The sequence below is a fragment of the Adelges cooleyi genome, unplaced genomic scaffold, assembly GCF_023614345.1.
Source record: "Adelges cooleyi isolate 19-005CV unplaced genomic scaffold, UGA_ACOO_1.1 ACOO_flye_CR_arks_rails_tigmint_CR_PRNA_30, whole genome shotgun sequence".
NCBI classification, from domain to species: Eukaryota; Metazoa; Arthropoda; class Insecta; order Hemiptera; family Adelgidae; genus Adelges; species Adelges cooleyi.
The window spans coordinates 11,300,369-11,315,083 of record NW_026095971.1 but is presented as its reverse complement, the minus strand read 5'-3'; the positions used below and the strand labels follow the sequence as shown (position 1 = coordinate 11,315,083).

The 14,715-nt window shown below is 29.0% G+C and overlaps 1 protein-coding gene across 1 annotated transcript in view; it reads left to right on the top strand.

Moving 5' to 3' along the window:
- The window catches only part of LOC126838206 (octopamine receptor beta-2R-like), a 139,988-nt gene extending 127,994 nt beyond the window's left edge, over positions 1 to 11,994 (top strand). The window contains exons 8-9 of the mRNA XM_050572406.1: positions 641 to 1,011; positions 8,091 to 11,994. Of these exons, the coding sequence (XP_050428363.1) occupies positions 641 to 1,011; positions 8,091 to 8,412 (693 nt within the window). The 3' untranslated portion in view covers positions 8,413 to 11,994. The remainder of the gene's footprint in view (positions 1 to 640; positions 1,012 to 8,090) is intronic.
- Positions 11,995 to 14,715: the final 2,721 nt, after the last annotated feature.

Genomic DNA, 14,715 nt, shown 5'->3' with positions numbered 1-14,715 from the left:
GGATTATACAACAATTCTTCGGATACTTTTGCAAACCGTTAAACGTCCGCCGGACAAGGCAATAAATAAAGTCGCTGTGGGGATCGGAACTTTTGTGTTGGGAAGATAAATCGCGATAGATGAACATTTATTCCGACGTTAATTCGCGTATTTATCAAACGGAAGGCGTCGGAGTAATTGAACACGTTACGGCGCTGGCTTACAGTTGTACGGCAACAACGATTATAATTATTATTATTTTCCCTGTTCTACACTAGATCGTGGTGTCGAGTAAATTGAGTAAAACGTGTAATTTATCGTCTGGTAACAAACGCCGGCACGAATAGATACCTAAAAGGATAACGCGCGGTCAAAAACTATGTCTCGGTGTTGCGATCCTACTACCGGCAGCGTTTTCCAGCCATTTGCCTTGCTCCTTAGCTCGAACTGACGGTTTTACGAAGACTATCGACGAGCCTGCTTTGACAAACAAGCCATTAGCATTATTTTTCTTAAATAGGTACAATTTTCGGTGCCGTCAATTGAGGATATATTATGTATAAAATTGGATTGCCGAGTACAAAAATTGTTGGGGTTTGGTTGTGCGCAAGATTTCTACCTACGATTTCAGATCTTTTCAAAAATACATTATATTTTTCAGGTGAACAAGATGTATGCTATCGTGTCGTCGTCGATATCGTTTTGGATACCGTGCACGATAATGCTGTTTACGTACCACGCGATATTCAAGGAGGCCAACAGGCAGGAGAAGCAGATCCATGCTAGAATCAGCTGTGGCCACCAGATGAACTATAACCGGGAGATGGCAGACCGGGAGAACGAGTTGCGGCCAAACGGAGCCGTAAACGGATCATCGTCCAGAACCACTTTGGCGGCCCCAACCGAACCCCATTCCACCCCGTCCAGGGACAACAGGAACATCATAAAGATGAAGCGGGAACACAAAGCGGCCAGAACGCTGGGCATTATCATGGGCACGTTCATCGTTTGCTGGCTGCCCTTTTTCCTATGGTAAATTTATTTTATACTTAAAAAATAATAATATAGGATAAAGTAATTGATTTCGATCGTACAGAATACTAATATTATGCCACGTCGTACTATTATCTGTTAATAAAATCCTAAAACTCGTTTAATCTAATTGTATGTAGACGAAATACAAACAACTGCAAATTAAACAAACCGCGGCTTAATGTTCAAAATCGCATCTGTTGAATAATTTCGAAAACAAGATTTATTTGGTGTAATTGAAATTCCCAACGAGCGTTATGCAAATTTTGTTTGTAGCCAATTATTTTTATAAGTTTAGTTGGTTTTAAGATTACACTAAATCCTTAGAAATCTTATTGTTTACCCTACATTAAATATTGCCGTTTTTTTGTAGTTTTTTTATTCTATATTATTTGAGCAAGCGTTTGATAATAGATTTCAACTGTTCCTAAAGTTTTAGTTGATCGTAATAAAGCCACGAATAAGCCAAGCATTTTCTTTTATAAATTAACAATTTAAAATTTTTAAATTGTTATAGAAGTTATAACTTAAGTATTTTAAAGTATTGCGTTAGAATAGTGCTAGAATAGTGTACATACATATATGCAATTTGTTTATTAATAATAATTTAATGCATGCCATAAAATTATACTAAAAAATGGTTTAGTATAAAACAGTCTTATGGCTTCGATTTTTAAATCTTCTGTCCACCTTTGTTTTAAACCTCCACTCGATACAATCTCCACGACATCTTTGCATACACCATCAGTTCTTTTTTTGGCTTTCTTATTAAAAATACTAAAAGAAAACTGAATTTAAAAACATTTTTGTATTTGCTAATGAATATAAAATTACATAGCTTAAAACTGTTATACAACAAACGTTGTCGAAAATGTGTAACACAATAAAAAAATGTGAATTTTTTTAAACTGATTAAGATTTCACAGTGTAATAGTTAAATTATGACATGTGTATAATATACAAATATTACTCGTTAAGTGGTTTAATTTAGATTTGACTAGTATAAATTGAATTCGACAGTAAATGTATCTAAATAAACAACCCTGATTCTTAAGAAATGGAAGCTGGTAATGAGATAAGAACCGGATTTTCAAGCTTTATTTATCTTCAAGTTTATTTCAGTTAATCAGAAAAATCATTCGTTGTATAATTAAATTATCTGTATTCTGAAAATTGAAAACCGTAACAGTCTTATTTTATTACGTTTTAAATCGCATCACATTTTTATAATCTTCCAGTAATCTCTATCTTAAAAAAAAAACTATTGTCTTTGAGCTAATGGAATTATGCGCTCCCCTTTTATTAACGGAGTATAATATATTTGAGTCAGATTAAAAATGTTAAGGTGGATACTGAGATCCTCCGTTGTAATTTTTGGCTTTTCATTTAGCATATTTGTGTTGAGAACAGTTTAGCATTGTAAAGAATACATTCAGAAATATATCATTTCGAAGACAAACATAGATAACACAAACTTTTATTTTTAGAATTTTTGTGTATCATTTTTATTTTTTACATGACCTAACCGAATTCATTTTTATATACACAAGCCCGAGGCATAAGACAGTAGGTAGAAACAGTAGCACTAATTAAATCTTAACATCTACCGTGACCGACTTCTTGTATGCTCCATACATTCTGTATTTTTAATTTGTCCAACTGGCTTGTTTTACATTTGAAGGTTCTGTCCAAATAACGCGCTAAGAAATATACCGTAAACTTTACATTATCAAAGAAAAACAAATGTTTTATCAATAGGTCTAAGTTTATTGCACGATGATAGAACATTCTGGAAAGTGCTATAAACTCTTAAAATAGGTTTATAATATGTTAGAATAAGTTTATAACATATTATTTCGCAAAAATCGGAAAACCGAATAAAAATAAATTTTCAATTTTAGTTTTTAATGTTATTGTAAAAATTATTAAAAAACTATAAAAGTTGCAATTATTCACATAGAAATGATTAATTAACTAAAATTAATTTAAAAATTGTGTCACGATCGTACCTCGTAAATGTTATGAATAAGGTCCGGATAAATATTCTCTTAAAACACCTAAAATATGATTCTAATATTCTCTAAAAAACCTACAAATATTCTCCATATATTCTCTTAAAAATTAGAAAAATAAACAAAAATAATGAATTAAAATCAATATTTCCTTTATTGAATATAAAATAACAATATATATTAAAAAAAAAAAAAAAACAATATTCCTGGTATGATATATATATTTCCATGGTATGATGATTATGGTAGTAAATTAATATTTACTAAATATTCTTCTAAATTTAATTCTGACTTGAATTAAATTGAAGTACAATTTAAATTACTTACTACTTATTTAAATTTTATTATATGAGTTAATAATTATGTATTTCTCGATATTCTCTGGGTTTATGTTAGTTCTTCTATCGCTTAAAATGTGTTTGTAGAGGCTAAATGAACGTTCAACATCAACTGATGTTAAAGGAGCAAACTTCATATCAGCAACTACACTAGGGGTGAAGTGTTCTGGGAGATTTTCATTGTTTCCAGATAAAATGTTTCCAACTTTTTCTAACATTTGGTAGCCTTTATTTTTTTCACATAATTGAGTCACTTTGGTTTTTATAATGTTACCCTTTTCACCAGGTTATTGGTCATTTTGTAAATTTTTGTTGTTCTTATCAGCATGAAAACGATGCAGTATTGCAGGTTAGCCACCATATTTGGTAAACAGCACGGCACGACGCGGCGACTTAATAGTACTATCACTGTGTGTATTTTTTTATGAAAATATTAATTATAATAATTTTAAAATAAAAATAAATTATTATGTTTTTCTCACAATTTGCAAAATATTCCAAAATATGCTAAATAACCTAAATATTCCCTAAACCATGAAATATTCTCAAATATGCAAAAAAAACTTTTTCCTGTGAACTCTGTGATGAATGAATCGTTCATATTTTTTACCCTCATAAGACTGCATATACTCAGTAACAATATGTAAAAACATATAAATCCGGACTTTAGTTATGAAGCATTTAAATGATTTTTATAAACTTAGGTTTTAAAAAAAATAAGCTCGAATGCGTTAAAAAATTGGAAAAAAATAAAACATCCAAATAGATACCACTTTTCTGTATTATATTATAAGAGTACACATTTTGGCTTAATATTAAGGTTTAATGAAAAATTACATATACAATGCGCCTTAAAAAAATTGCTATTGTAGAAGTTCTTTAGTAAGAGGGATTTTAGAAATCCTAAATTAAGATTACTTAGTGTAGATGACGGGCTAGCTATCCGTTTCGTCTAGATCCGCTAGGTCTTAACCTATCGATGGCCGCTTTTTCCTAGTCTATCCAACTAGCAAAGAAGGTACGTTAAAGTCTACACCAAAAGTCAATTAATTAGCAATCTACTAACTTTAAGCATTCGCTTTTAAAAGTTTATAAGCAGTTTTTAGCGGACAGCAACTTATATGAGCGTTTAAAAGGTTAATGTTCGATATTGATTGCATCAGTACTTACCGCTAACCTCTTGTCAGTGTGTCTTAGTGTCCATAGATAACTGCTATTAACAATAGAAATAACAATGCCATCAGGGGTGTAATTAAGGGGGGGGGGTGAGGGCAATAGATCCCCCCAGAGCCTATATTTAATATATAATTATTAATTTTTTAATCTTTTATAAACAATACAAAAAAAGAGCTATGTACATCAGGGTGGTTAAAAAAAAATGAATTCATTATTTTTTGTTCTTCTCTTGAGAATATATTATTTGGATGAAGAAATAATTTTTGATATTTTTTTAGATTTTTAAACCCGTTCCTAGATGTGGTTCGGGTCAATTTTATATCAAAAGTTAAATTTTTTAACTTTTTTTTTTGTTCAGTAAAAAAATCTTTTATATAAAAATATTCATTATAAAAAAAGAAATAAATGATGATATTCACTTGATAAAAAAATACGAAATTGTTAATGCAATTGAATCGGTCATTTCAAAAATTTATTAGTCACAAAATTGAAATTTTACACTAGCCACAAAAAACCTCATAACTAGTTTTTTCAGTGATCCTAATTTCTTGTTCTCAACATTTGTATTAAATATGAGTCTGGAAAATTTAGCTTTCACACATAATACATAACTAAGTATGTATAAAATTATCAAATTTGAAAAAAAGTCATTTTTGAAAAATCGGTGACTTATGTTGTTTTTGAAATGACCTATTCAATTGTGTAGCGGCTTATTGTAATAATATTTTATATAGCGTGAGTCACATAAAATGCAAACCAGAAACTACAAACAGAACTAAGTACTTCTTGACAACATGGGTATACATACAATTATAAAATATTATAAATATATGTTATAACCGTTAATAGTAATATTTGAAACATATAAATACATTTCCTATTGTTCTGTATAGAATAATCTCAAATTAAATCGTTTAATCAGCTGGAATGTCATTTACTTAAAAAAAACTAGAAGTAAATAACAGGTAGATTGATACAACCAATAGCTGGAAATTCAAAAGAAAATCGTTTTTATTATTTTTATTAAATAAGGTATGTATTTAAAAAAAAAAAAAAAAAGTAGACGATGACCGATAGGTGTTAAACCAGGTATGAAATGGCAATAAAGTTGAGGAGAAATAAAAATGTAAATAATAGATTAGGATACAATAAAGAACAAAAAGTAAAACAAAAAATAGAGTGGCCGAACCTACTTGTGAGTTTTGAGGGATAAGGTGAATATTTTTTTTGTTGACATTTTCATGTCTTAGCTCTGGCACATAACCGAAAAAAGTGTTATTTACTTAGTGCTACCAAAAAAGCGTAACGAAATAAGCGTTACCACATTGTGATGGGGGTGGAGATGGGAATGGGGATGGGGTAGGGATGAAGATGGGGTTGGGATGGGAATGAAGTTGGGGATAGAGTTAGGGGTGAGAAATGGGGGTAGGAGATAAGTGACATGTTGTACGTTCAAATTAGAACTAAATGATAAATTCAAAATAGTTTAAGGGTCCAAATTCTCTATGAATTGTTTTAAGCCAGATATTAAACACTACAATATTAGCTAAATGTTTTAACTTGATGTTTAAATATACTAGCTTGTTTCTGCTTCTTAATATACTATATCATTATCTATAATCTAAATTTATTCTGTACTTCAACGAGACATGAAAATGCTCTTTCGTGGTTGCATCCTTGGCTGAAAAACTATATAAATTTAATATAACCATTGATATTCGAAAATAGTTATTTTCATTTATATAATTATATAATGTTTGAACGTTGGTTTTTTAATCGATCTTCTCGCTTCCGCCTTTTAAAAAAATAATGTAGGAATATTTTGAATCCGAATTTATATGACTTATTGTCTTTTCAAAATAATTATAATATTATGTACCGTATATGGGACAATTCGATTAGTTGTTTTCATTTAAATGTAATCGTAATCATGAGTTATTGGTTGGATGTCAGTAACCGTGTACTCTGTTTACGAAACACAATGACCTAAGCTACAGTAATTAAATACATTTGTCGTTCACAGTAATACCATGACTCATCAGTAGTTAAATGATATTATAAATGACATTCACTTCCAGATCACCTTGCCGCATTATATGTGCAACAGTAAGCATTATTATTCAAAAGGATTATTCCATTTGCTAATGTTAAATAATTATTTCCGTTTCAACACATAACCACAAAACGTCATGTAGTCAGGCGAATAATGTAAACAAAATTATTAGTACATTTGTATTATAATAAGTAAAGCGATATGCGATTGCTAAAATATTGTTACTACGGTCTACGGTTAATAATAATAGTAAGGTAGCTGTTGCATTTCATCTTCAAATATCAATGTGTTCAATTGCATTTTTTCTACGCTCAAGCATCTAAAATGTCATTTATAAAATAAAAACACTGATTTCGTTTAAAAATGATCACAAAAACAACCTAATGATCAAAATAATTATTATTATAAACAAGATATTTATTAAAAGGAAAAAAGTTTTGCGTTTAACCAGATTTTGCAATAATAAATGACCAAGCATATTTTTTTATTTCATTCTACTTTTATTAATTACAGTCATTACTTTTATTTATTATCAATTTATGAACATAAATAGTTTTGGATTAATCAAATATTCATTTACGATGTTCCATCATTGAAATCAACAGTAATTATTTATATTCTGTTTTAGAATACAAATGAAGTATGATTTTTAAAATAATTAAATGACATTTAATTTAATTGCAAATTTCATCTATTTAGTAAGGGAGTTGTTTTAATTAATTAGTTGCTAATCGTTTAAAACGCATCGTATAAATGTTTATTCGCCCCATTCAGTAACAGTACTTAAAAAGTATGTCATCATATTATAATACAAGTTTATCGAATCAAATTTATTCCAATCATTCAAACGCAATAAACTTGATGGCCAAAATGGGATATTGCCCTATCTTTAAATATGCATATTTAGTAGAATTTATTATAGGTATACAAGATAATTTTATGAAAGGGTTTTACAAAATTTAAAAGGTTTTCAAAAGGTTTAGCTTAATTAAAATAGAAATTTTCCTTCGTCATTATTTTAAAACTATAATCATAAATAAAAAATTAAAATCATACAATTTATACTTTCGACTACATAATATAAATACAAAGTTAAAAAAAAACTCAAGTAAAATGGTATTTGAAAAGCATAGCAACATTTTATTTAGCTTTCGGAGACATCAGAAAATGATTTAGGTAGGTATACCATTTTTGTTGATTATACTAAACAACAGAAATATAGGAATATTGTAATATTATTTTATGGAATGGTACAATAATAGGGTCGTCGGTTCAAAAGCGATAGTTATATGATCATATTAAATGTACATATTATAATATTATTAGAATGATGTTGATAAAACGGAATAATACGGATCGATGATATTCACTATGTATTTTATTTGCTTTCATCGTTCATTTGTATTCCATTAGCGTAGCTAGGTTTTTTTTAGGTGCCTGATATAGTGTTATTGTGTTTTTTAAAAAAAAAAACCAAGTACAATTTTTGTTTTTGCGCAGGTATGTGATAACAACGTTGTGCGGCGAAAGGTGCAACATATCGTCGTCGGTGGTGGCCGTGCTCTTCTGGATCGGCTACTTCAACTCGACGCTGAACCCTCTGATCTACGCGTACTTCAACCGGGACTTCAGGGAAGCGTTCAAGAACACGTTGCAGTGCGCGTTTTGCAACCTATGCCGGAGCCCGCCGTCCGACCTGGAGGCGCTGGATGCTCGCCGGCCGTCCCTCCGGTACGACGACCGCACGCGCAGTGTGTACTCTGAGACTTACTTGAACCACTGCGATAGGCGCCGATCAAGTCAGTTTGGCAGCAGCTTATGATCTGCGGTCGCCCGGCCTCGGCCTCCAGTCTAGTCCAAACCGTTTGTGTATGTCCTGTCCCGTTCCCAGATTACCTCAGAGTCTGGTTGGTTTTTTTGTGTTCTAAAAAAAATGTGTGTAAAAAAACAACAGCTTAAACATGAAGAATAACAACAATAATATCCCCCACCCTCATTTGTATATATATATTTATATATATATAATTATTGTTTTGATATTATTACCTACCACCGTCTAAGTCCTCCAAATGAAAATTGTGTAATTATTAACTATTATCGTTTAGGATTTTTTAACTTTTTTTTTTTTAATTTTTAACGTTAATAACCGCTTTTCTAACGACTAGACGCGTTGCACGCGTAGATTTAGTCGGGGTTACGGTACGTTGTGCGTAATCCTATTTTTGTAATAAATCAACAAACTTAAGCCATGTACAGTCACAATGTGTATTCAAGTATTTCCACTCGATCGACATGCTGGTAACGGTGACCGCCGATCGATATTGGGCCGCGGGTTAACCCTAGAGATTCACAGCAAATGTTGTCCGGGCGAGGTCTATAGTCGCAATATTAGTGGATACGTTTGTACATTTTGCAACACATTAACAATATTATATTTGTCTATGTCTATGTATACGTTTTCTTTTGATGAACCACACGAGCGTGACATGTATAATATTTTCAAAGAAAAACTGCGAGAAACGCTTCAAAACCATTGCAACTTAGTTACGAGTATGTGTATTCCGTCCTGGCATTATACATACACGATTATCGTTTTGTAACTTTTTTCAGAGATATCTGAATCTAGTAACGGCGTGTCACTACTAATAATAATATCTACATTTTAATCTAGGCAAAGTTATAAAAATAATTATCATCTTAACACATTAAAGAACTATTTATGTAAAACGCAATATTCAATAATCATAATATTCATATGTATAAATTATTGGCGGTCATCGAAGTGACGTCTGTTGCAAACTATATGGCTTAGTTTTGGGTGTTTGGCTAGACGATAATAGTCGAGTGTTGACTAAATCTAAACCAGCCATGATGTCAAACTTGTATGTGTATGCTTTGTGCTTACTACGAATTGTAAATGGTATACAAGCAGTGCAATAAACAAGCAATAATATGTATAGTTAAATTTATAGTTTATGTGTGTTTTAATTGATATAGACATAACTGTTAAGTAATAACTCATAAATTTTCTTTAAATATATCTATTTGTATAATAAACAAATAAGTTTCCCTCGTTATATTGGACATAGAATATTTATTTACACTATAGTGTATAACTAAAATGTATACAGTATATATATATATGTATTGGTTGAATAGTTGTGTACTTAATCACCGATGTTATTTGTGTTACTTCAATAAAAATAATTTTCTGAACAATAGTGTGGGTAGGTACTTTATTAAATTGAAGAGTAAGGACATTTGTCTGTTGAACAACGCTTCCGTTTGCAATCAATCTGTTCTACGTATGTAATTTAAAAAGTCCGTACTTATTAAGTTTAAAGAAAAACAGCTCAAACCATGGTTTGAGACCATCAAGTTTTCGGACGCCGAAAGAGCATTTTTCGGTACAGGTAAAGTTTTTTTTCTATCTATTAGTAGAGTTCTTTTGAAGTTTTACCGATAGCCATTTCGTTTTTTTTTCAATAACGTAGTTGCATTTCATTTTCATTACTCTTTCCAATACATACAAGCGACAAGTTAATTTTTTTTTTATATATTAATTATTAGCGTTGACGTTCTGCCTATCAAAAGTTCATTGTCGTTGTCATAATGTCTCATTAACTTTTCTTTTCAGTAACAGAAATCCCAACTTGGAATTAATCCGTACAAAGCCGGAGAGTTTATTTATATTATTCCTAAGGAGTTTTCTTCTTTAAAGTTTAAAATTGAAAAACACTCACAGCGGAGAAACGAATAAATTGTATTTTTTAATTTTCAAAACAAACAGTAAACGTACTTTATCTCTCAAATGACTTTGCGCTGTCCAAATAATGTTCGTTTATTTTTGTCCACGTCATGTTATACATAATTAATAGCCAAAATGGTAACAAATGTTAACTATAAAATGAAAATATTTGTTTTATGAACGACAAGTGAGTGCATTTAGAGTACATAACGGAATTAAGGTAATGTGTTGTAAAAAGCCGATTGGCGTTAATTTAAATAAAATAAATAAATAAAAGTAATTGATCTTAATTACTATCGTTTTTAGTTCATTGCACGAGTAGCCAATTTAAAGCTGTACTTATTCCCAGTATGAATGTCAGAAGTCAGAGGTAAGCAGAGGATGGATTAGAAATTATAGTGGTTGGTTGATAGATTGCTGATAAATAATTATGATTAGGTCATAATATAATATTGATGCGTACATCAAAATATTATACACAAAAAAAACATTGACAAGTGTATGGAGAACTAAAGAAGGTGCTATTTTAGATTATGACCCGTCTACACTAAAATTTTCACCTGACCGTAACCGTGTTCTTATAATAATAAAATATTCAATTTATATTTACAATATTGATAATTATGTAAATACTTTGTTCTTTATATTCGTAATAATATAAAAACTCAAAAGCAGCTATCACATTAATTTGCTTATAAAAATTGTTTAAAACATTTGTTTGATGTATAAAACTATTGCTATTACTATTTATATAGATATAAACTAATAAATAATGTATCCTAATAAGGCTATTGTTCCAAAGGTAATTATTTTATACTACTATTAACATGCATCGATTAAATGTTATACCGTCATATCGGTATGTTGTAATGATTTATGAAGTCGTTGAAGACGTACATAAAAAGTACAAGCGTGAAGCGCTAATGTTTAGATATTATTGTGTCCAAAAAAATAAAAAATAAATTACGTTATAGCAAAACCATAAACGTAGTATGTAGTACAATTATTTTTAGAAAACTACATTTAAATACATGTGTCCAAAAAATTAAATTATTGTATAGTTTTTTTTTCAATAGCCCTTTATAGTATTTTATTATACAATATACCGTAAACTTTAAAGCGCCAAATACATTAATTTAATATAATTTGTTGTAAATTAATGCATTTTGAATATTTTGGACCAAACACAAGTGTATGAGAGAATGCCTACTAGGTGATCGTCCGGTTCTCTTGTCTCTACATTTTGACCCATTCGGACTGAATTTTTCATAAATATATGTATAAATAAATAAAATAAATAACTATGTAAATTATGCAGACTAGCCGTTTTATAATATAGTGAAATAGTGTATATGTATATTATGATGAATTGGCTTAGTGTGTAAAAGGGCAAATCGTACTATAAAACATATTAATGTTTTATGATTTTGTTGTACGGCAATTACTGTTCCTCCAGAGTTGTTTATATCAATTTTATTAAACCAAGATCCACGTTTTGTTTTGTTAACTCTTTGTATCAACGATATTATTAGCTAAAAAATGTATGTATATTATTGTATAAAAATATCATCAAATAGATTACTATTATACATAATGTTATAATATTGATTTATAAGCTTTTTAGAACAGACACATTTTTGTACCTGAAAATCCTAAAAAAACAAGTGGAAGTAGATAACACTATTGCTAATACATAATATGTTTATTATTATTTATATAATTACTATGTGAATATTAATATATAATTATAATATGATATAGTTATATATTATGTACAAAAGTTTGTTTAATGTTTATTAAACATTGATTATTATCTACCAATATTCGATTTATTTTAACAATTAACCATAGCGCATTGAAGACAAAACAACTGGTTTTATTCTAACATATTAATGAGTTTTAATTTTTTGGTATATTGAATTATATTGTACATATAACGAGTAATACAAAAACTCGTTATATTTTATTTATATATTAATTAATGTCAAAAATTTGATCCAATTCATTATTTTTTTTATATGAAAATATGTAATTGTACTCAATTAATGGACTACTTACGTTGCGCACAATTTCCACTCCAAATAAAAAAAAACCAATTCATATTTTCTAACATACATGTTTTACATTTTCTAATGTCTCCCCGCAGACTGTATGATAACGGCAATTATGGAAAATTGAAAACAAGGTTAATTGTAAAAGCCTCATCCAAGTAAGTGAAGCTCAACTAGATTGACATACATTTTTTATTTGAAGTTAACGTATGCGGTGTAGTTAAATAATAATAAGTCAATTGATATCTGACATAACTTATCTGACATTATCAGACATATCTGATATCTGACATTTTTTAAAATACCTATCTAAGTTTAATTAAAATCGATGGTCATTTAGACAAAAATAATATATTACTTTACATAAAAAACGATTGCTTTATAAATGACATTACGAAAATAGAAGAAACCTATGTAGTACTATTGTAATATTGTGTAAGTTAGTATTAATTTAAATTTAACTTACAAGCAATAAAATAAACAAAGTTCCGTCTACCTGTATAAGCTGTGTATTTAGAAATTTATTTTTTAATTTAAACGTTTGACAAAATAAACCACATTTCATTAAAAAAGTAATTTTCATTTAACATTTCCATGCTAAATTAAAATAATTTGTAGTAGTATTTGCTTAACAACCATCGATGTGTTACGATATGTATAAGATATGTAGAAATTTACGTGGTTCATATACTTTGGGTTTGGTTGATTTTTGATCTGCAGTTAATCGCTAATCCGATTTCTTCATGTAGCAACTCTATAGATCATAAATCGTACCAGAAAGTACTTAGTTAGAGCAAAAATTTTAAATGTTTACTCCTACAAAATCAAGAAAAACACCCCAATAATTGATATATTTATTAACTTCAAATAACGACGCGCTATAACTTTTTTAAAAATATTGAATGAGTTCTGAATTTGTATGGAGTATTCTTTGACATTTTATTACCATTATACGTCGACAAACTAACCAAAATCAAAAACATTTTCATAATTATAATATTAATTATAATGACTATAGTGATTATAAAATGGGAGCTCAGAAGTTTTATGTTTATTATTGAAACCATTTTCTTATTATCGGTGCGTTTTGATATTTAAATCGATGAATTTTAATGTATTGTTTTCTTTCAAGAAAATCAAAACTAAGGAAATGAGAGAAGCATTTGTTTTATGTTCAAACATATTTTTTTCGAAAAGACATCGTTAGAAGTTTTTTTGTTTTGTTTTGCAAAGCATTCCGTTTTTGCTGCGTCGTTTAGAATAATAATAATTATTCAAAATTAGCTCTGTGGTAAATTATTATAGCAAACGTGGATTTCCATTTAATCAACGATCAGTTGATCGTAATTAAAACTAAATATTTGCGCAACCGTAGGGTATTGTAATTGTTTATATGCAGAAATAGTTGTATTAATTGTACACACACACGTATAAATATATACTTATAGCCTTTTGTATTCAAGACATCGTGCGCGTGTAATCCTCATTATTTTTCAACCTTATTAGGAGTGTTTCATTATTGCGTGGAACATATAACACAAAACCAATCGGTTTGTATGGGGGAACGTAGAAATTACATTTCTTAAGCTTATGTAAATCAAAGCTCACCACCTTTAATGTAAATGTTATAATATTCATACGAAATGTCTTCATACACAATTGACCTTGATCGATTGGTGGTGAATTCTATTGCGTTACATTGATAACAATAATTTTATTCAAGCTGACGTTGTTTATTACAATATATCCCGTTCAAGTTCGGATGAAACTATACAGCTGGAAAACATTCGACGCAGATCAATTCGTTGAAGTTATAATAATTCAACATAATAACTACCTATGTTTTGTAATATAGACTAGTATAAACAATTTCAAACAAAGTTAGCAAAATTGAACTATAAGCCAGTAGATTATTTTATGATATACACAGTATACTTTTTTTTATAAAATCTACTAAACATTCTGGATGATATATCTAAAAAATGGTAGACTATATCTGAGAACTAGTTCTGAAACATGACTGGTAAAATAATTTTCATGTATGTAGGTATTAAAAAGGTAATTCATTTTTTAAACATGCAAATGTGTGGTAGTTATAATAATATATCTTCTGTTAAAATTGTTCTTTATTGGAGATTTTTAAAACTCATAAATCACAATAAAAAAAATAAATATATATATATATATATATACAAATAGTTCTAGAACTATAACTAATGTGAAGTCGTTTAAAGTGATTGTAATTTAAAAAATTATTTTATTTAACAGTAAAATAATAAAACAAAATATTGATTTTATTTTTAATTATTTAGTACTTATTTATAAT